Here is a 23,567-nt window from a genome sequence, read left to right on the forward strand (position 1 = left end):
CAGAATCTCAAGTTTGAAAACTATGGATGTTACCTAGCCTTGATGCCAGCCGAACTTAGCCCTGCCCACAACATTTGAGGTTGGAAGTTCGGTCTGGATTTGTTCCATTATGGAGCAATTATGCCTGAACCAGAGCTGTTCGGACCAGAAAAACTCCTGAACGGTTTTGTTCAGAGCTGTAAATGCAACTGTGTTTAACAGGACAGATGTAGGTTGCTAGTGACCATTAGCTTCTAGTGAATATTAGCTTTCAGTATGGTACGATGTCTTTGTAAATTACGTTTAATTACAAATTTTATTCATCCCATTTCTGAACACAAACGTTGTTGGTAGGAGGTAGACATTAGATTTCGCCATTGCGTCTGTTGTAGAAGATATTGACAGTGCAATAGCTTTAAACAAACGAACAGAAAACAATGTTAAGGAAATTGTGGAGAAAAAGGATGGTTCGGGTGTTCTTCCTACAAGATTTACCCCCTGTATCAGCTGGAACACACCCCATAAATCACATCCCAATGGAGCAGAATCACTCATACTCTGATTATAATTTTGAGTATGACAACATCAGGCTAGATGTTACCTTGAACCTACTACATTCCTAGACTGGCTTAAGTTGGCAATGTCTTTGGGGATTAAATATTGGGATTAGGAATCATTCAACTGGTAGAAAAGGTGAAAATAACTGTTTGGTCTGCAGATGATCACTTATATCAAAAAGTCACAAATATATAACATAATACAATTTCAAAATGAGTGTTCTGCAGTATGACAACTCTCAATCACCTCCACTCTCAATTAAACCACTCAATTACCTCCACTTTAATTGCACAGCGACCAATGGCTCTCACTGCTTTCCGCACAAAGTCCACATCAACCTCTGTGGCGTACTCCTTTAGCTCAGCCAGAACCTGTATATAAACCAAACATAAAAGGAATACAAATCTAACAGATATATCCAAAGGATATATATTTTTATTTTTTTTCAATGTGTGATACATTTATACCATTATGCAATCATTTAGGGCTATAACTATATTGACTACCAGGACACCTTAGAAAATGTTACACGTGCAGAACTTTATATAGGATTGATACAGGCCTGAAACTAAGAAATAATGCAAACAGTGGATGTTTTCCTCTGTTATACTGTATTCTTCCAGTGTAAGTCATTGAATCACCTGTGCAATGTTGGCCTGGGATGCCAGCCTGATCATGATATCCAGCTTCTCCAGTTTGACATAAATAGGGTCATTGTATTTAACAAAAAACACTTTCATCTCATGCTTGAGAATCTCAGGGCTACAGGGGATAGAACAAGAGATATGGTTAACTGTGCATGATTATCTAAATATATGTTGATTCTTTATTTATATTTGTGAAAAAAATGACCCCTGCCTGCTTCATACTTTGTCACTCAAAAAAATGTACAACCTACCGTTTCTGCACAATGAGGTTGATGTTGCGCAAGGCCACATACTGTAGCTCAGGTTCAGCCGACAACAGGGTGACCAGTGGTGGGGCCAGCTTTTTCAGAAGTGTGCCATAGTAGTCTAAATCCTTGGGCAGCATTTCCATGAACTTCATTAGCACCTTTACAGCCGACAACACCACCGCAGAGTTGGCATGTGATAGGCGTGGGGTGACCCGCTCACAGATACTTAAAAAGGAGGGAATTAGGATAATTTATATATTTGTCCATCATCATCATCATTTTCATCATCATGAGAACAATCACATCCTTGTTACTTATTTTTTTGATACTTGCCCCTGGCACCCCAGCTAACCTTAACCTAAATGCTGACGTTATCAGCAAGTAACTGCTAGAAGCAGACGCAAACATTAACACAAAAGTATAAAATGATAAGAAAATGACCAATTGCCTTTTCTTTTAGGTATCTTATTAAATTTTAATAATGCATTTCTCTCTCTTGAACATTACCAACTTTTCAACAATGTGTCATCTACCACACCAGAGGGAAATATAGCCGCAGTGATGGCGGGCCCAGACACCTATGGATCCACGATCCGTGACATTCCGGAATCCAACAATGCATTCACATGTGGTGTGTATCAAATGCACAAATCTAATGTGTGCGCTAAATTTCACGAGTTTTAGACATTGGAAGCACATCTTTATAGGTTCTTGATGGTGCCACTGTAACACGTGTGAGCCCAGTGTGTGTGGGAGCTTGTTGTGAGTGTGTATGTCTGCGTGCATGCCTGTTTACATGTGTGTGTGCGCATCCATGGTTGTGTATGTACCAATGATTACACGAGTGTGTTTCTGTGGGTGATCCCATGTGGAAAGCATGGGAAAGTTCGGTTATTCTAAAACACACAAAATCAGCATAGAACTAGATGTACCGCAGAGCGGTACAAAATATGACCGCCGCCCAGTCCAGCACATTTTTTCCACAAAAAGAAATCACGCTGTCTCACTAAATTGCATTATCCACACTCAATTCTTGGTATCTGCTAGACAACAAGTACCAAAACATGATTAGTTCATAGATTTCACATGTAAAATTCATTTTATACAACCCCACCTCCATCTTGCCTGTTCATAATTCTGAGAAATTCTTGATTGTTTGTGTTATGTTTATGTTATGTGTGTGGGTGTGTGTGGGTGTGAGTGAGTGTGTGTGTGTGTGTGGGTGTGTGTGTGTGTGTGTGTGCGTGCTTGTGTGTGTGCCTGCGTATGTGTCTGTGCATGCAAGCGTACATATGTCTACTGTGTGAGTATGTGTCATACGTATGATTACTGTGAATGTATGTGTGTGTGTGTGTGTGTATCTGTTTGTGCACATGTGTGCACATGAAATGGGTTAACATGACCCCTGGAGGCAAACATACGGAAAAAAATGGTCATCCTAGGCCCTACAGTTCTCAAGATATTCACAGAGAACTGTGTCTGCCTACCCTCCTTTCGGGGGGTCCAGTCCAGCGGGGGGGCTACAGATCAAAACGAAAAACAATGGTTCCATGCTATCCATGTGGGGTTACATGCCCACCAAGTTTCGTGTACCCCGGTCTTTCAGTGTCCCGGGACTCATTGACGGAAATTTGGGCATGCGAAAAAGAAAAAAAAAAAAAAATAAAGGGATTACAGAAATGTTGCCATCTTTGCCGCCACCTTGAGGGGAAAGTCCGTAGGAGTCTTATTGCTGAGTGTGTTGTAACACGCTTTGGAAATTCACAATTTCGTCGCCGTTTTTAAAAAAAACCAAAACATAGTCCAGTATTTCTTTCGAAATTGAAATGAAGTTGTATGGACTGGACTATGTTTTTTTTTTTTTTAAACGGCGACGAAATTGTGAATTTCCAGAGCGTGTTACACAGCAATAAGACTCCTACAGACTTTCCCCTCAAGGTGGCGGCAAAGATGGCAACATTCCCGGAAAGGTACTGGCTTGATGAAATTCATTCTGGACTCTCTATTCGACCACATAAAGACCTCGGGATACTTCGGTTTGGCTTTAGGGACCCTCTACTTACTACCACGTAAGTGTTATGTTGTTTGGAACTGTAGAAGAAGTATAAAAATAGCGTTTTGTAGCGGCACAATTGAAATGCCCCGCTCACTTCCAGGCTACGAGTTGTGACTGAAAACGGTACAATCGAACTTTCTCAAAACACATCCGAATGACATCATTTTGATGTCAACTCAACGTATGTACCCCCAATCATCCGGAAATCGATCTAAAGTGCATTTTACTCCGGATAATTCCTTTAACTCTGCTATGGCCTCATCACAACATAGCTTTGAGATACTGCTTGATTGCATAACTTAACTAAGTTTAGTCTCCTCAATGTACTAACGTAAGAATACTGTTTGGATGTTTAGTTTAGCATGCTTACTTACAGCTGCTTGTCAATTTCGTTACTCAGGGCTCATTTTATTGACTCTGACACTGAATGTTTGCAAAATCCCGATGTAAATGGAAAAGTGTTTTCCAAGACTCAAAAGTGCTTGTCCCAAGGAGAAGTACAAACTGTTATTTGAACTAACTACGTTAGTTCTTGAATTTCCCCTGGGGATCAATAAAGTATCTATCTATCTATCTATCTACGTTATGAATTGCATCCATACATCAGCTGCGTTTTAACTGCGTTAGTGTTACAATTGCAAGGGAACGAATGTCTTAAAGTGACAGGCACTCAATTAGACCTATACACTACTGAACTTTATTGAATGCTACCCTTGACTAAGAATGCATTACTTTGCACTTGTATAGTCTTTTATTTTGGAATTTTAAGAGCAGTAAACATATATTGCAATGTTAAGGAATTCATGTTTTTTTCATTCAGATATATAAATCAACATGTATAAATTGCTATTAGTCAATTAATGGGAAGATAATCGATAATCGAAATCGAATCGGACTGAAAAAATGAATCGTTAGATTAATCGATGCATCGAAAAAATAATCGCTAGATTAATCGTTTAAAAAATAATCGTTTATCCCAGCCCTAGTCTCCACAGTCTCCGATTTCACAGTCTAATGAAGGACTTTTATTGCACTGCATGGCTAGAGACTCGTTGCTATGCTCACCGTGCTGCAAAGACCTCACGCTATCCACATTATACATTTAAGAATGCACCTTCAAAATAGCAGTGTTGGCAACGTGAATAAGAGAATAACACTGTCGGTTATTAGAATATTATAAATTATTTGTATGCACACCCCTAGTCAAATGAGGAATACAGTACATTTCCAACACCCACCTAACATGTAACATAGATCTTTCACAAAACTTTGCAGTGTCACCATCATTTCCCTTTGGGGATCGATCAAAAAATAAATCAAAGAGCTTGTAGAAAATCTCACCTCTGAGATTCACGGTCATCTCTAGGTGTGTAGTTTGCAAGGCAATCCAAGATAAAGATCTGCCCCCATTCAGTGCACTCATTCAGAGCGGTCAACAGCTTGTTGATGGATTGGGGATTGAGGTCAAGCAGGTTGCTGTTTGGGTGGGATTCTGCAATCTCAGATAGTGCTGCCACAGCATTTGCCACAACCTAGACAAATGAGAGTTCAAGTTTATTTATGCTTTACACTTTATGGATGACAAATTAAACTAGAAAATGTAATTCCAGGGAATTACCAGTGCATGAAAATGCAAAACATTATGTAAAATATCATACAAAAGATGAGTAAAAACAGATAATTCAGAGATAATTGCAATGGTGTTGCTAGGGTACATATGATGGTTACTATGCCAAATGAAGGGGTTGCTATGCTGGTTACTAGGGTTCTCATGTTGGTTGCTATGGTGGTTGCTAGGTTGACACTATAACGGTGGTTGCTAGGTTGTTGCTAAGGTAAATCATATGGTTGCTATGGTACTTATGGTGGTTGCTATGCAAAATAAAGTGGTTCCTATGGTGGTTGCTAAGGTAATCATGTTGGTTGCTATGGTGCTTGCTAGGTTGACATAGTGGTGGTTGCTAGGTTGTTGCTAGGATAATTCAGATGATTGCTATGGTGTTGCTAGGGTACATATGGTGGTTGCTATGCAAAATAAAGTGGTTTCTATGGTGGTTGCTAAGGTAATCATGTTGGTCGCTATAGTGGTTGCTAGGTTGACATTATAGTGAGGGTGGCTAGGGTAATTAAGGTTGTTGCTAGGGTAGTTGTGGTGTTTGCTATACTAACTCAAGTGGCTGCTAAGCTGATTGCTACGGTAATCATGTTGGTTATGTTGGTTGCTAGGTTGTCATTGTTGAAGTGGTTGTTAGGTTGAGGTGGTTGCTAGGCTGTTACTAAGTTAGTTGTTGTGATTGCTATGCTGGTTGCTAGGCTAATCTCTTTGGTTACAATATTGTAACTGAGGAAGTGGTTGCTAGGCTGTTCCCATGGTATTTGACATGGTTGCTATGGTACTTGAGATGGTTGCTAGGCTTTTGCTAGGTTAGTTGTGGTGGTTGCTATGCTGGTTGCTATGTTAATCTCATTGGTTGCTAGGTTGTAACTGTGGAAGAGGTTGCTAGGGTATACAACATGGTTGCTAGGCTGTTGCTAGTTTAGTTGTGATGGTTGCTAGGCTGGTTGCTAGGTTAATCTCATTGGTTGCTGTATTGGTTGGTAGGTTGTAATTGTGGAAGTGGTTGCTAGGCTGTTGCTAGGGTATTATACATGGTTGCTAGGCTGTTGCTAGGGTACGTGAGGACATTGCTAGGTTGTTGCTAGGGTATCGATGGTGGATATTATCAGAAATAAATGAGTTGCTGCAGCAACAATAACTAATCGGTCAATTAGGCTCGCTCATCGGAATCTGCAATTTTACCCCATTATAATTTTCAAAACTGCTCAAACTCGGTCACGGTTGCTTGGGGATGGCCACAATCCAGCCACAAATTCTCTATTGGATTGAGGTCTTGGGCACTCAAGAACATTCACATTTCTGTGTAGCTTTTGCTGTATGCTTCAAGTTATTGCCTTACTGGAAAATAAATAAATAAATTGTAATAAATAACGATTCTCCCAAATCGTAGTTCTCTTGCAGACTGAATGACTGACTACCCAGACTGTCCAGATGCCAGAATTTCCATATATTTTGCTGTGTTCATTTTATCCCTTACAAGCCTTCCAGAGCCTACTGGCAAGAAGCATCCCCACAGCTTGATGCTGCCACAATCATGCTTCACAGAAGGGATGGTGTTTTTGTGGTGATACAGTATTTGGTGTCTGCCAAACACAGCCAAACACGTCTAGTTTGATGGCCAAAAACCTAAATTTTGTCAAGAGGTGTGCGGGTTCATTCACAAGCCACCTGCAATCGCCCAATATTTTAATCAACCTGACCGCAACTCGAACCGCGAACATTAATTAAGACAAAATGATACCCACTATCAGACTTGTTTATTTCCAAAATATGCGCTTTTGTGTAACGTAACCTAACATGCAGTGTATTCTTATTGAGCTATGTAAAACTTTCCCATTTGGGAACCTTATTAATCATGTCAGCCTACTCATGACATCCATTATCAAATGGCACACAATCAGCCTTAACAGCCTTAACCCGTTAATCGCGCGTTAATTAAGGACCAAGCATAACACGTACATTTTTTTTAATTGCATTAATCGCGTGCCACCAAAGATTTTTTTTTTTTTTTTTTACATCAGATGTTCTGTTATCAACAATCCCCTTTGGCTGCTACTAATTTGACCCTTTGATGCACCGTTTCTTGTCATCAAACTGCCACAGACACTTCCTAGCAAAGCTCCGCTCTAGAATCTTTGCTTCCTAGTAGGCTTCTGCCCATCCCTCCTCCTCCTGTAGTCATGGAGATAATAAACACCAACGCAATTCTGAACTCCCGGTCGGCTGAATGGTGGACACGAGTGACATGAATGCGGCGCACTCCCCATTCGACATTCAATTACATTAGATTCTGTTGTTGTTCTCAATACAACTCTGCACACCAGCATCGCACTTTGCCACCGCCTAAATTACGATTCAGTTCTATTTTGTCGGCGCAACTCCATAAAATCCAATGTTGATCCAGTGTTTGCCAGTTAAAAACTTTGCTGATGTGCATGGCAAGTGACAGTGCACTCATCTGCCGGTGTTGGCTCAGTCCACATTAAAATATCACCAAAGCACTTCAAGTTTAAGCTTTAATCTACTACGAGCTAAACATTGTTTACACTCCTACACTGTTTCACATGAACTGAACATAGTAAATGGACTAGGCTATTTAGCACTTCATTGAAATGTGCTGTAGGCCTACATTTTGCACATATGCACTTGTGCATATTTCTCAATAAGAAATAAAGAAAATGTCCTAATTTTCAACTGAACTCCAAAGATAATGAATAAAGGCTATATGGAGTATTTTTTGTGTGTTATGCCATTTATGTGTATACATTTTGTGCATGCACTTCTACTGTAGCATTTATTTCAGTTTATATAAGCTATATTTCTGAAGAATACAATGTGTTGCTCAGGCCCGCTGCACATCTTTTAAAATTTTATTTTAAATAATCAAATGTCTTAAAGGTTAGGTTCATAAAGTAATTTATGAACCTAACCTTTTTGCTTTCATTTGATTCCCAATCAAGATACACTCATAAAAAATGGCTTTACATTATTAATGTGGACTTCTGGAATGTTTAGAAATGTAAAATAATAGAATTGTGATAAATATGTAATTAATCGCCATTAACTATAGAACTTCTGCGATTAAATAAATGTAATCGTTTGACAGCCCTAGTTTAAGCACAAAGAGAGGCCAATCACTATGTATTGCTTGTCATTCTCTTTCTAGGTCTTGTCACCTTCTCTTACTCTCTCAGTAGTGATAGTCTCACTCCAGTCTATGAGAAATTGTGCAAACTCAACCCCCTCTTTGGATCTACACAATTCATGAGAATTAATTATTTTTATTCAAAACACCACATTTTGCAGAAAACTGACTAGTTTTAAAGTATTATATATAATTTATGGGCCACGGGCCCGGTCCAGCCTCAAGCATAGAAACAGTAGAAATCCGAGATTTTTCCCCAACCACCGGGGTTGAACACAATGAAAATGCGCCATATGAAAGGATTTTTCCAAAGGCTTTAAATGCAGTATCCATACAAAGAACTACAACACCTCCATCTCAGTGGAGTACAAATGTACAGTACTTACCATGGGATTGGAGTCAGAGATAAGGTCCTTCAGAGTGTCCAAAAACCCTTGGTCTTCCACCAGCTGGGCATTTATGTCATGAAGTTTAGCAACACACACAGCAGCTGTCTTCCTCACATATGGGTCCTCATCTTTCAAGCACTTCCTTAAAGGCTCACACAAGTACTCTGTGATCTTATCCACACGAATACATCCCATGGTGCGCACAGCCAAAGCACGAATCAGGGGATTGGGATCTTCACAATCCTAATGAAGGGGAAGAAAAGAGCAATCAGACTGGAAAAATCAAGATAATTATATCATATCATTATCATATCATTATATCATATCATTATATATTAAAATATATATCTATACTACTTTGAATTGAGAGGTGGCTGTCCCAAACCCTAAGACCTAAATTTCACCTTATGGATAAGAGAAGATATTTTGAACTAAACCAAATTGGGGGACTCGAGTCAGACTAAAGTCACTTGAGACATGCTTGATCAATATGTATAAAAGACTTGACTTAACTTTGACTTGATATTTATGACTTGAGACTTGACTTAGACTTGAGTCAAATGACTGGAAATTACTTGACTTTTTCATATATATTGAGGAGTTAACTTAACAATTTTAGAAAATCTACTTGATTGAGTGCTGTTGCAATACATGCATGTGAATGAAAAGTTTGGGGGGGGGGGGGGGGGGATGTCCAAACTTTGAATTTGCACAAATTTGGTAGAATGGCCTATACACACACAGATATATTCTTCATTATTTAACCCCAGGAGACAACATCTCCTTTTCTAGAGAGTGTATAAGAATGAAACTTCATGGGCAAAGTGATCTAACATAAAATCAAATCTAAACTTTTATTCATGCAACAATCATTGTTGATGATGCATCCTTGGTTCCGTTTAAAACTGGTGGAAATGCCGGTTGGTTGACTGGATAGCATGTTCAAAAAAATCTGAACAGAACTAGTACAAGAATGCATTCTGTGTTGATCAAAAAACCCTAGGTGGAGCACAGAGCCAAAGCCCAAATTCACACTCGAAAGGGGGATCTAAAAAACAGCTCAGTACAGTACAGTGGCCAATCTCGCTGTAGAACACATCACTTAAAACAACTGCACTCTGAACCAGGAAGATTTAAATAAAAAATAAATGTTTCTCATGTCTCCCAGAGAACCGACCTTCTCATAGAGAGTGCAATTTTGTGTAATATAATTACTAGAGCAATGCGGATTTTTTTGAATTGGTAGCAAAATGGGCAAGTCAAGGGGATATGTGGACCAATTCACAAAAGGGTGGTCAACAACATACAGCACTGTAAAATGCAATGGCAGTTAGAAAGTTTACAATAACATACCATCTAAACAACAAATTCTGCTAATGACATTAACATGACCGTAAAACAGTCCTCTAAAGCTCAGTGTAATACCTTCACAAATGTGTTGACAGCCATTATGGCCATGTCCGGCTGACTCTTGGCATAGTTCATCAGGTACAGGTAAACTAATTTCTTCAGTTCAAGATTGTCGGTTTGCATGCAGTTCACTACATCAGGAAAGAGGGCACTGTTGAGAAAAATTTAGACAGTTTGTATCACATATTCTCTATATAATGTTTAATAGTGTTATTGTCATTACATATGAAGAATCATCTTTAGATGTGTTATGAAGGTTAACAGCAGGTAAGCAATGGGAATGAATCCCTGCATTATGGTCAAAAGTTAACTATTTCAAATATTTCTGCCAGTTTTTGCCAGACACGTGACATCATGTAGAATACTGCTTTTGGTCATGTCATTATCCTGAAATTTTATGACCAACCATTAAGACAATGTATGCAAATGCACAGAAAAATGATCACTTCACCTGACATCTTTCCCCACAGTCATAGAGGCGATCACCTTTTTCACTGCCTCCTTCTTCTTTTCCTTTTTATCACTATTAAGCTCTGCTTTCAGCTCAAAAATTTCACCTATATGGAAATACACACACACACACACACACACACACACACACACACACACACACACACACACACACACACACACACACACACACAAATTAGGGCTGAAAGATTAATTGCATTTACGATAATATCGACAACCAGCTAACAGTGTCAAGAAAGGTCTGAAAGAGCTACTTTGCTCCTTTTTCTTGAACCTGCCATGTCCCTGGTTTTAGCTAGCCTGGGTGTTCCCATGCTGCCTTGCGCGCGATTTGATTCACGCTGCTAAGGCAGCCTGGAGACCATGGAGCAAATTTTCGCCTGAGATAGGGGACCAATCACAGAACAAGGGGGAAAGCAAGACGATGATGAGCTATGCACAGACGCATTTGATAGACATCCGTGGCACCCAATAAACGGATCTGGGCATTTTTTTCAAATACGAGAAAATGAACGTTTGGTTCCCAGACCACGTCTCATTGAGAAGTGGTGGCGCTAGCCAGGCTAGGTTTCAGTTCCTTTCTCTTAATTCCCCTGTGCTGCGACTCTCGCTGGTAACTTTGTTATCTTCTCCAGCTGACTATTAAAACTATTTAACTTCACGTCTGTTTAGGCTACGCAGCAGCCATTCACCTGTGCTGGTAACTTTGTTTAGAGTGCAGTGACACAGAGGGGGCATTTGAAATATCCAAAGGGGATGGCAGCACAAACATTTTCTGTCACAGTTACTTGTTAATGCCTAATGTTAACCGCAAGTAGTTGACACAGCTAACCACCAAAAACCCAGCTGTTCTAACATTAGCTTACCAGCTAAAGCTCTTACGCTACAAACATCCTGCTAACTGCTGATAACTATGCCTGTTTAAACAGTTTTGTTTCCGCGATTGGCTTTGTTGTCATAAGAACAAACTAGTTCATTTGCATGCATGCGTATTGCGCTGCGGTGTTGATGATGCTAACCTTTAGTGAACACCAAGCTGAACGGTCATTCGGCCGCATTTTGTGCTGCAACAATTTAGTTTGTTCCGATGCACGTGCAAGTACAGAGGAGAGGAGCGAGTCTGTATCTGTGTGTGTGTGTGTGTGCGCGTGCGTGTATGAGAGAGATCATGGGACAAGGAGAAGCCCTGTCAGTGCCACTGCATGTAACTGTTAACTAACGAAAGATCATATCTACATGAAATAGAAACAAAATAGAAACGTATAAGCATCATTTAATGTTTACAAGGCTGGAAGTTCAACAAATATAGGCCTACTAATTTGATTGAAGTAGTTAAATAAAAAATGTTTCATTCATATCAATCATATTCAATCACCTAATGACATGATAACATAGGCCCGGGCTCCAGGAAAGAACAGTTTATGTTTAATTTATATTGTGTTGGTCATACTATAGAACAGTGGTCTCCAACCCGTCGATCGGGATCGACCTGTAGATCTTTAGGACTTGCCCAGTAGATCCCGAAAATAACAGGAAAAATAAAAACAGGTCACCAAATTCCTGCATGGTCGCCAACGTTTACAGGGCCTAAAAATCAGCGCGGGATTGCGGGTATAGCGCATGATTTATTCAAAACCCGCAACAAGAAATTCCTGCACATATTTTACAGCGCTGTCTGATAATAATAATGGAGCGGCGTGAATGCGGGACCGGAAGGACCAACGTCTGACTTGAACCGAACATGCAGACACACACACGCGCACAGCACCACTTTGCAGGTACGCTCTCTCTCTCTCTCGCAACAGGACTTGTCACCGCTGAAGTCAAATTATGCTAGGTGCTTCTATATCAACTGCTAACTGACAGAAAAAGAAAACGAATGTTTAGCGATCAGGAACTGTCAGGAATTTGTTCTCCATTTGAAGAATGCAATCGATTACGTACGTGCACAGACAGCTACAGACACAGAGCGCATTGTAGACCTTGGCCACATTACTTACGGTTACTTTCACTTCCTAGAGTGCGCATTCATTACGTGAAAGATGCTTCATCCCAAAACAGCGATCAAACATTATCAAATTTATCATGACGTGTTGTCACAAACACTTAGGCCTACTCCAATTAGAAAATCATAAATAAAGACTATAAGTGTTCTCATTGATGCCTGTAGCCTATAAGGGGGTGGAGGATGTGATAGGCTATTTTTGACCTGATACATTTGCCTAAATAAAAGGCCTTAAATTGGAAGTATTTTAGCTTTGATTCTCTTTTGACGCTTCACTGTAGATCTTGTCTTTGTTCAGGGCGAGGTCAGGGATCTTGGGCTCAAAAAGGTTGGTGACCACTGCTATAGAATGATATATTGCTTGACTCTGTTGAATAATACAGAAGATAAAAAGCTTAAAAATAAATTATTTTCCATAATCGTACAGCCCTACATTACACTACCACCGACTTAAACAGCCAAATATGTTGCAATGCTATCCTATGCCAAGTTAGAATGAAGCTGAAAGTGAAATACCAATTGTCAACCTATTCACCACAAACAAAAGAAAAACAGAACATTGCCAGTCCATCTCACTTTTTTCTTTTAAAAACTGACTTGGAGACAGCATATGAAAGAACTTAGACAAATCAATTATTCTTAATAAAGGTATGAGGTCAATACATCACATGAAAAATATGGATTCAAGATAACAATATTAATTCCTGCCAGTTTTCACTTTGTGAATTTGTCAATAGAAAAGAAAAAAACAATCCAGACCTTTTTTGGTAGTAGTGAAGTACTTTGAGTCGGTCATCTTGGATCCAATGTGTCTGTTCTCCTGCAAAAGAGAGTAATGTATATGTATATATATATATATATATATATATATAAGCGTATATATTCTTATATGGCTCTGTGAAATATAATCAAGACATTCAAATATGTTCTGTATGCCCATTCAATATTTCACTGTCAGGTTTTCCAAAAGAACACCCTGAGCTCAGTCTACTGGTCAGGCATTTTCAGTTAGAGGCTACTCCAACTCCGCTGTAATAAGGACTGCAACAGGAAGTCTTTCCTGCCCACTGAAATGAATGAACCCCCAATGGGCAGAGGAGGAATTATCTTCTGATCAATGAAAATTGTACACTTTTATTGAACATTTAGGCTAGAGAAAGAGTTTAAGTCTATTTGAGGTTTTCTCTGCTTTTGTGCAAGATATGTGTTTTTTTATGTGATTTACGCCTATGTGATTTAAGTAAATTGCTCCTGTAACATTGTACCCTCTGGGGATTAATAAAGTAATATATCTATCGTCTATCCATCTGAGGAAAAATACCAGTGAGAATTTTTTTTTAAAAGGGATGTTCTTGCCCAACTAAATCAGAACCATTCCACTCACATTGAAAACTCTGTCGGATGGAACTCCTTCCATTTTGCTGTGCATAGCACAGCAGTTTCTATTTCCTGTTATGTGACAATACTGCAGCAGTGTGAACTAAAGAACCAGATTTCCTCACAAAACACAAGCCAAATAGGGCTCTGCGTTTCCTCTACATTTTGTGATGGCTGTCTGACAGTCTTCATGGCTACAAAACATGGTCATAGAATACCATGGCATGGTCAAATACCATGTTTGAATAGTTATAGTGGTGCTGCTTACTCAGATACAGCTACTGCTGTCAAAATGAAGAAACAAAAAAAAAACAGTTCCAGAATTATGGATGTGACATTTAAGACTCATACTTGTAACGCCTTAGAGCATGGAAAAGTTGAAGGATAGTGAATTAATTTGCATGTTTCATATTCCATACAATCTATTGGATCTTGTGATGATAGTCTGGTGCAGTGATAACGTGTTCACATCACAGTACGGCTGTGCAATTAATAAAATGTAAATTCCAATGTCGATTTTGGCTCTAAACTATCACAAAAACAGTATAATTGAGAAAAAAATTTTATTTTGCCACATTCTGTTTCTAAACTAAAAGCGTGTTTCGGAAAGACACAATTCCAACTCATACAGCGCACTAATTCACGCCGCTTCTTTAAGCCCTGCACTCAACACTTCCCTCCCCGCTGTGCACAGACCACTCCAGCATTTTTGGGTTGTGTGTGTGTGTGAGTGTGTGAGAGCTCGTGCAATCAATAGCATCAAGAACCAAGCCGAAATTGTAACTAGTGCACGTCTGCTAATTTTGAAGTTAAACTGGGGAATTTTGGAAATATTCCAAATTGGAAACTTTCATGGAATTAAAGGAAATTATGTGAATTAATGGGAATTTACAGGAATTAACTGGACATTTTGGGTAATTCATACAAACTGTTTCATATACAAACATTAACATTTTATTTCGTAATAAGCAATTTTCGTTTAGCTTAGCCTACAAAGCTAGCTAGCGGGAATCCCATTCTCTGCCTATGGTTTACTAGCGTGCTAAGCTAGCAACATTGAAACGACTGAACTGTCCAAGATATACCACGCCACTCAACAACAAGATCCGATTGGGATTGGTTGGAACATTGACTGACTATCACTTTGTCCGGTCAGAATCCCAGAAAATGGTAAAACAAATAAAAAAAAATATAAAAAATAATGACATAACATAATACCCCAAACTTCATAGATTATGTTTATAAAGTTGCCAAGTTTAAATCAGACAGGCAATATGAGCATATGGTAATTAATCATCCCGTTAGAGCTTATGCAAACCCATTTGAATGAGGATAAAAGTGACGACAAGCACATAACTGGGCAACTCTGTTCACAAACTTCCCCCAGTTTCACACCAGTTATTTCCACATGAGATGACATTTTCACTGGGAATATTTTTCCCCCATGCACATGAACGCACCATAGGTTTCCTTTATGTCTAGTAGCCTATGCTGATGGATGTAATTGACGATACAGTATGTGCAGGGTAGAAATTTGACTGAAATTGCATTAAATCAGGTTGTTTTAACTAATATTAAGCTGCAAGATGGGATTTTGTCCACTACATTTAAGTTCCCTGTTATAGAGTAACTTGCCACATTAAAAATTCCCAGTTTATTCCCATTAATTCCCGTTTATTGCCATTAATTCCCATGGAAAGTTTCCAACTTGCAGAAAGTTTCCAACTAGCAGATACAAGCAGAGATGTAGGCAAGCATGACAGAAGTAAAATTCTAAGAAAGGGACATTTTTATCAGATCAGTCATCATTTCATCAGCAAATGTAATCCAAAATGTCTGAAAATGCCATGCCACACAGCAGTTGCAGATGCATTACATTGTAATTATATGATGTGTTGTTATAAATATGTAGAATTTAAAACTTATTTATAATAGGGCTGGGATAAACGATTATTTTTTAAACGATTAATCTAGCGATTATTTTTTCGATGCATCGATTAATCTAACGATTCATTTTTTCAGTCCGATTCGATTATCGCCCCATTAATTGACTAATAGCAATTTATACATGTTGATTTATATATCTGAATGAAAAAAACATGAATTCTTTAACATTGCAATTTATGTTTATTGCTCTTAAGATTCCAAAATAAAAGACTATACAAGTGCAAAGTAATGCATTCTTAGTCAGAGGTAGCATTCAATAAAGTTCAGTAGTGTATGTCTAATTGAGTGCCTGTCATTTTAAGACGTTTGTGTGGGAATCCTTGCAATTAACATTAACACAGTTAAAAGGATGCTGATGTGTGGATGCAATTCATAACGTAGTTACAGTAGTTCAAATAACGGTTCATTCTTCTCCTTTGGACAAGCACTTTTGAGTCATGGAAAACACTTTTCCATTTACATCGGGATTTTGCAAACATTCAGAGTCAATAAAATGAGCCCTGCATGAGTAACGAATACAAGCAGCTGCAAGTAAGCATGCTAAACTTGACATCCAAACAGTATTCTAACGTTAGCTTTGAGATACTGCTTGATTGCATACTGTAACTTAACTTAGTCTCCTCAATGTACTATGTTGTGATAAGACCTTAGCAGAGTTTACTTCAACTTTAATGCAGCAGTTTTGAACAAATTTGCAGCATGGTCACGATGCTAAGCGGATTTAATAGCAATTTAGCCCACTGTGTTCTATGCAGTGCTTCTATGTGGCAACAACAATCCTTCAACAATCGTGAATATTTTGTTAAATGCACATGCAGAGGAGGAGCAGCGGGCTCATTACGAGAGAGAGCGGGCGGGGCGAGGAAAGGCTGTGTGAGTAAAAAGTGCAGCTCAATTAAATTATTTTATCTTTAATTTAAATAGTAGGCCTACAACATAGAACATCAATGTGTGGTGGCCGGTTTTGATTTTGTGGTGCCCAGCCACAGATTAGTCAACGTATGGAAAACACTAAAGGTGTAAAATTAAAAATATTTAGCAGCACACGTTATGCTTAACGAATCGATGCTCATATTTTGCGTCGACGTATTTTTTGCGTCGACGTCATCGATTCGATAACGTAGACGCATTGTCCCAGCCCTAATTTGAAATAGTTGACAACACTGACCATTTGTTTATCACACTTTACATAAATCAGCTTTACACAGACACTTTAGTCATTGTCGCATCAACACTGCTATGGTACAGGGATCGACTTTAACTTTTAAAAAATGGCTAAAAGCGGTTGCCAGCTTGGCAACCAGGCATGAGGTTTTGGTTGCCAATGCCAATCAAATCGGGTTGCCACTTGTAACAATTTGGTAGCCAAGGGCAACTGGGCAACCATTAATTTCGAGCCCTGCTACTGTGAGTAATGTCAAAGAGTAAAGTGACTTGACTTCTAGTTGTTGTCTGTTTATGAAACGAAAGGCGCAATTTTCGCTCCTTTCATTTTTGCTAAAAGAAAAATTAAGCTATTTATTATTTCTTCTAACTGAAACTCATTGGCCTTGGCTCATTTTCTGCGAAGAACATAAAAAAGTACTTTTTTTCAATGACTGCACACAGTACACCCCACGTACACATAACTATAACATGAGGTGTTCGGGTCTACTGGACCCGAGTGTAATAATTGTAGGTGCTATGTACCTTAACTGTGTGTGTGTGTCTGAGTGTAGGTGTGTGTGCAGAAATGTTGTCTGTCTGCACCTGCTATTCCCACACAAAGTTACAAAATTGTTACATTTCAAGCACTTTCACCTGTTCTGATTAAGTTCTAAGAAATAGGCACCAATAATGATCAAACATTTTGTTTATTTTTTATCTTTTTTATAATGGAACTTCCTTGTGTCCTCACAAAAAGCTAAAATAATCATATGATCACAAAGGTGATCTCACAGTGGTAAATGATGTCTATCATTGGTAATTGAGCTAAAGTAAACATCTGTTAAGTATTTTTTACATAAATTCTTATGGCTGTATTGATTTAAAAGCCTAATAATGTGATGGGTCCACCTGACCCGGGAACACCTTACAAGGGTTAAAAGAAGGCAAAATAGGGTCTGACATTTTCACAGTAGATTAGGCTAGTATGTCCGTGAGCCCCCATGTTCATGCACCCAGAATGTAGCGCTGTAGCTGCCTGGCTGCTTTGGCTGTTGAAACTAGCAACTCGAGCTAGATAAAACCAATCTTTTTTTTTTTCTTCGTACCGATAGTACTCGGTGACCTTGGTGAAACTGAGATCTATGTGAAAAATCACAGGATTTCTCCTTTAACGCTGAAGCTGCTCTTCGATAGGAACGAAACCACTGGGGGCGCTGGTTTTCACTTTCCCTCCATATAAAATGTTATGGAATAGCCTGGGATTACCCATAAGAACCTTTAGCAAATTTGGGATGTGCGCTGCAGGTCTGTCTAGCCAAGAAGCCAATGAAGGCCATTTCCAATGTTCCTAAAACACAGGCACGTGCATTTCTTTGTATTGGAGTAAAGAACTGCATTTAAAGCCTTTGTTTACAAGATTGATACACTTCTGAAACGATTTGGTAAGAGTTTAATGCGTAAATTTAAGTTTAATTTCACTTCTAGTCACGGCCCTGCTGGAAGTCATAAGGCAATTAACCTTTTCCAGACCCACTCTCAATTACAATTGAGAAGGTCTGCGTTGTAACCAGGCTAGTTATGGAAATGACTTGGCCATGGAGCTTGCTGACTAATAAACAAAAGCCAATATTTTTGTAGGACAACTTTCCAAAAGGCCTACACTTGGGCAACATAATTTTTACTGAACAACTGTGCACTTTCACTATGCGCACGTCAGAACAACATTGGCTCATTGATGTTTAAAAACAGCAGAAGTCATATAAAAGTATTATAAGATCCAAGGTAAGATCAGAGGAAAGGCGTTCGCGGTCAAACGTTTGAATATGAAGGGCTTTATTTTATTTTTTTGACTTGACAGTGTCGATTTAAGAATGCGCCTGCGCATTGGGCTTCTGGTAGTACATTTTGAGCAGAATTTGACAGAACACCTGTCCATTATCACCTGTGAATTCTAATACCTCGGCCTAGAAGCTCGAAATTGGGTTTGCGGCTAACGTTACTCACTGGAAGCTAACAAGCAATTCAGCTACCAGAATATTGTTTTTTTGTTTGGTTTAACAAACCCACATGATATCCGTTAGCTAGCGTTTTGATACTATGCCTCAGAGAAAGCATATTAATTAGCAACTTAACGAGATAATTATATTCTTTCCTGATTCCACAAATCGACTTATCTGGGACGTAAATTAAAGCTAACGTTAGTGCTAGCAGATGTTAACGTGAATGTTGCTACTTGAAGCTTCATGGCTAGAAGCTAACGTTACAAGAATTGACAATGAACCTCAAACGAACAGCGAACAAATTACATCAGTCGCTAACGTTATCTCAGCTGGTTAAAACTAATATCAAATGTAACGTAATGTTAGCCAAACAGTAATGTCTGCCAGGCAAGTCAAGTTAAGTTAGCTGGCTAAATGAACGTTCACTGTAATACGGTCAAAAAGAAGTTTCCATAAGGTATCCTCGAATGAGTAACGTTAGCCAAATAGCACTAGTACTAGTGATAATCACATACTTGACACTAACGGTACAATGTAACCTTTACTGAACGAGGTTTTCTGATGGATAGAAGTAACTTAACAATTTAAATCTTAGCTTGCCATCAACGAGAGTCAAGTGACGGTAACGTTAACGGTAAAGTTTACTAGCACACATTAGCTTTAACGTTATAAGTTAGCTCGCTAATGGTATCGTTAGCCGACATTACCAGAGAAGCCTCAATAACGTTGCCAAATCCATTTCAAAACACAAGAGTATAACAGTATTGCTAGCATTTACTCACGCATAACTGACTTGCCCACTCCATCTTTAACAATAAAGTAAAGGTGGAATGTGTACGAAATTTGTGAAAATGAAGCCTTAACTTAGCTTCTGAATAAACAGATAACGTTACGTTGGTTTGCTCAAACTAACGTTAGCTTGTGGCATGACATGACCTTCTTAGTCGGAGCTTAAGGGAGTATTTGCTTGCATAGTTAATCCTTTAATCTGTCACCCTATAGTGGATACTGAGGGCGCATGGTAAAAGGCACAGTGAAGTTAAAATTCAACACAATTGCTCTGAAATCGCAGTAAAACGCTTACCGTTCAGAAGTATTTGGCTTTACAATATCACTCACTCCCACTTTTTCTCGTCATTTCACCCTCACTTCCGGCTTCCGCACTATCTCTGACAGGTGGGATTGTGTCACAATTATGCAAAATCAACATAGATTAGAAGTAGTGGGCAAAAGGGAAGAATTGGGCAAAATGTATTTTGATACATTTGTATTTAAGAAACCTAAACAGTTATTATGTCCTTTTTTGTCCTCATAGCGATTCCACTGCTGTGAAGTCTCTCTAGAAGCAGCCTTTTAAGTAAATCGTGTTCCAAGTTTGCTGATTCTGACTTTTGAAGTTTTAGTCTCAACACAAACTTTCTCAAACTTTGGGACCAGGGCTAAAAGAAAAGAAGATACCATTAAGTAGTGGGGTGGTACAGGTTGACCCATACTAGCCCATGGACTAGCCCCATTGAATGCACATGACTATTTCAGGCTTAATACTATATAATAATATGGCTTAATATTTACTGTCTCTCTGAGATGTCATTTTGAATGTAGAGTTTTAATGAAATATCAGGTTATTTGATCAACAAATCTTTTTGCATACTATAAGAGTTTCCATGGTTCATTTATCTGCCCAATGAAATATCATACCGGTAAAACATCTGTAGGTAGCAAAGTAGAAAAAAATGGTGGGCCGATTGGCCTACACACTTCTGCCATCTAGTTTCCACTGGGTTTTTTGATTGTCGGTGCTGTTAAAGTAGAAATATATCAGTAAGAAGCACTAAGCTAACGCACGCTTCAGACGCCGCGACTCCCCCAGTCAAGGTTGCATAGCAACGGCAATGTTTCATAGTTTGTCTTCACCGAAATGGAGTTCGTGACACCAGAGCTTGTCTACGGAGGTGGCACTAACCCTGCGTGAAATCATCATGTTTGATAGGTTGTTAATATATTCTGAAAACGTTACTGTTCTGATCAAGGTCATGCAAAATAAAGCTATCGACTCAATACGATTCAGCCTCTGATTCCTAGTCTGCTTATCATTATCTGTTATTCGTGAAAAAAAATATCATCTCGTCATGTCTTTAGTGTCTTCGTCGGCAATTTCTTTCTTTTTCAAATATCTCAATAACAGCCAACAAACTCGCACAGTCAAACCAAAGTTAAGTCATGTTGAAAAGAGGCTGAACCTTGCAAACGATTTACATTTATAGACCAATGAAACCACGCATGAATCACACGTGAAAATGACCATCGCGTTAGGTTGTGACTGGTTGGTTGTGAGCCAGATCTAACGCCCTCCTCCGCCCGCGTACATCGGAACTAGCTCCCGGTTAGCATTAATAATTGTTTACTACTTAAACAGCACCGACAATCAAAAAATCCAGTGGAAACTAGATGGCAGAAGTGTGTAGACCAATCGGCCCACCAGCTTTTTCTACTTTGTCACCTACAGAGTTTGACAGGTACGATCTTTCAAAACGCCATGTTATTTCTCATAGAATTTTGACGACCGGAAGTTGGATGGATACGGAAGTTACGGAGGCGGGACTTATTCTGGAGAGGTCTATGAGGGCAAAGTGGAGTTCAGTCAGAGATGGGCTCTGGTTCAGTCCCCGCCTGCACAGGGGCGTGTCACTGACGTATGACTGACGTTTGAACGCCTCGGTTCCACGCCAGACAGAAGCTGGAGTACAAAGCAATCTTGGTGTACACCTTCATTAATGTTGATTTTTTTCCTGACTGGAGGATCATACTGTCACAACATTCTCCTGAAGTGGGGAGGAGGGTTTGGAGATCATGAAACTGTGTCCGAAATGTGCATCCATTGCTCAGAAAAATAAGGCTTTGACAAATTCTGGGAAATTCTTGGATTCTGCCATAGACCTCAATGTTAAAAAGGGAGCCCGATCACTGCATAAATGGGGGATAGTGGCCCCCCCTCGTGCGGGGCGTGTACTACTGCTACCCTATTTGCATACATTGCCGGGGACAGGAAATGGCCTCTCATGAAGTATCTTCGTAATCAACCATCTTATGCTGCTTTCGAGATGTCTCGTAAATCATCGTACACTCACCCGTACAACATGTACCAATGAGTGGCTTTAGGAACGCCTTTCTCTCGAGCCACGAGGGGCATTAGCAGGAGGCTAGTCATTGTTATTGTTTTGTGCTACATGTAGCCTCTAGCTAAACGGCTGGAAAACAAATTGTTACATTGTATTGCATGCACAGCAAGACCGTGCAATGCATGAATTGGTGACCGGATTGAAGCAGCAATGTAATCTAGTGTGTAAGAGCATTACATCAACTTTAACATGACCAACACAGTACATATGCAAAAAAGAATACATGTCATCTCATCTCAACTATGGGCGCAGCCATGTTTGTTGTAAGGTCGTACGTCCACCTCGGGGTACCCTCAAGTACTCCGAGGTAAAGTGGGCGTGCCTGCCCAAAATGCCGCAAGAAAGCTGGGTAATTTACACTTTCCAACTCGGGCGGCGGATTTACGAGACATTTACGAGACATCTCGAAAGCAGCATTAGACAACGGTGTACCGAGGGGGAAGGTGTGCAACAGGGTCAAAGGCCACGGAGCTGTGGCTAAACCTCGCCTTACACCTGAAAAATGTCAGGCAGTAAAGGTTGGTATTTTCTACCAGTGAAAGATGTTTGCAAGGTTGAATAAGAAAAGAAGTTACAGGTGCTCTAAGCGATGCCACGTGTTTTTTAGGCTAAAACATTTTGTCACTTACTGCAAACCTCACCTAACCAACCGCTAGCTGTCTGTGTCCTGAATACACTTTAAAAAAACGCGATCTCTGTGGACAGCCCAGGCTCCAAAAACTGCAACAAAAACAAGCTGGGCAAACCTAGCCCATAAAAACATAACAAACTGTTCCAGCAAATCACAGATGAGATGCGCATTTAGGAGAGTTTCAATAGAGCTGCACAGTCCCGCCCACAGCCAAAACGCGGTTAGGTGCCGGATGTAAGATTCCCATTCATTTGTCCCATTGACGTTTGGAAAAATCTGTATCTAAAGAGTTTTACAGCATGTCTTAGGCTAACCAGCTACGGCATAACTCATAAGCATACAACATATCATTTCGAGTGAAAAAACGAAGAGAAAATCCAAAAAAAGTCAAAGGTACAAGACTGTGTACATTTTTTAATTTCCGAGCGAAGGAACTACTCATCCCATAAACCACCGGGCCTCACTGAAAAATATATAAGCAGCACGAACCAGCGCGAAATGATTCATTTCCAACCGGCGACAGCAGCGAACCCTTTCCTCCAAACAGTGATTTTTATATAGTGAATGTGCAGTTAATAGCAGTTATTTCAGGAGTAATCGTGTAAATAATAGTGTTTTGATATTGAATTTTATATTTATCATCGTGTATTTTATATCGTGTTTGTGAAAGCGGTTAATGTTAACGGCAGTGCTTCATAACGTTACCTGACTCATCCTATGCTGTCATCACTGCTCAGTCGGGCTGATGCATGGTCTGCTCT

At 39.5% G+C, this 23,567-nt stretch overlaps 1 protein-coding gene across 2 annotated transcripts in view; it reads right to left on the minus strand.

Moving 5' to 3' along the window:
* Window positions 1-20,156, minus strand: part of ap1b1 (adaptor related protein complex 1 subunit beta 1) — a 54,375-nt gene extending 34,219 nt beyond the window's left edge. The window contains exons 1-9 of one of the 2 annotated variants that reach the window (XM_076270921.1): window positions 20,081-20,156; window positions 13,286-13,346; window positions 10,502-10,607; window positions 10,066-10,201; window positions 8,638-8,883; window positions 4,830-5,020; window positions 1,436-1,657; window positions 1,179-1,299; window positions 813-908 (exon numbers count right to left, since the gene is read on the minus strand). In XM_076270921.1, coding sequence (XP_076127036.1) covers window positions 813-908; window positions 1,179-1,299; window positions 1,436-1,657; window positions 4,830-5,020; window positions 8,638-8,883; window positions 10,066-10,201; window positions 10,502-10,607; window positions 13,286-13,322 — 1,155 coding nt within the window. In that variant the 5' untranslated portion in view covers window positions 13,323-13,346; window positions 20,081-20,156. Of the gene's footprint in view, window positions 1-812; window positions 909-1,178; window positions 1,300-1,435; window positions 1,658-4,829; window positions 5,021-8,637; window positions 8,884-10,065; window positions 10,202-10,501; window positions 10,608-13,285; window positions 13,347-19,778; window positions 19,799-20,080 lie in introns of those variants that run through there. The other variant, XM_076270920.1, reaches the window with a different exon arrangement.
* Between the last annotated feature and the right edge of the window lie 3,411 nt (window positions 20,157-23,567).

Source organism: Alosa pseudoharengus, unplaced genomic scaffold (assembly GCF_046254945.1).
Source record: "Alosa pseudoharengus isolate Yale_2024_CS ecotype anadromous, Long Island Sound unplaced genomic scaffold, YU_APseudo_1.1 YU_APseudo_1.1_scf_6, whole genome shotgun sequence".
Lineage (NCBI taxonomy): Eukaryota > Metazoa > Chordata > Actinopteri > Clupeiformes > Clupeidae > Alosa > Alosa pseudoharengus.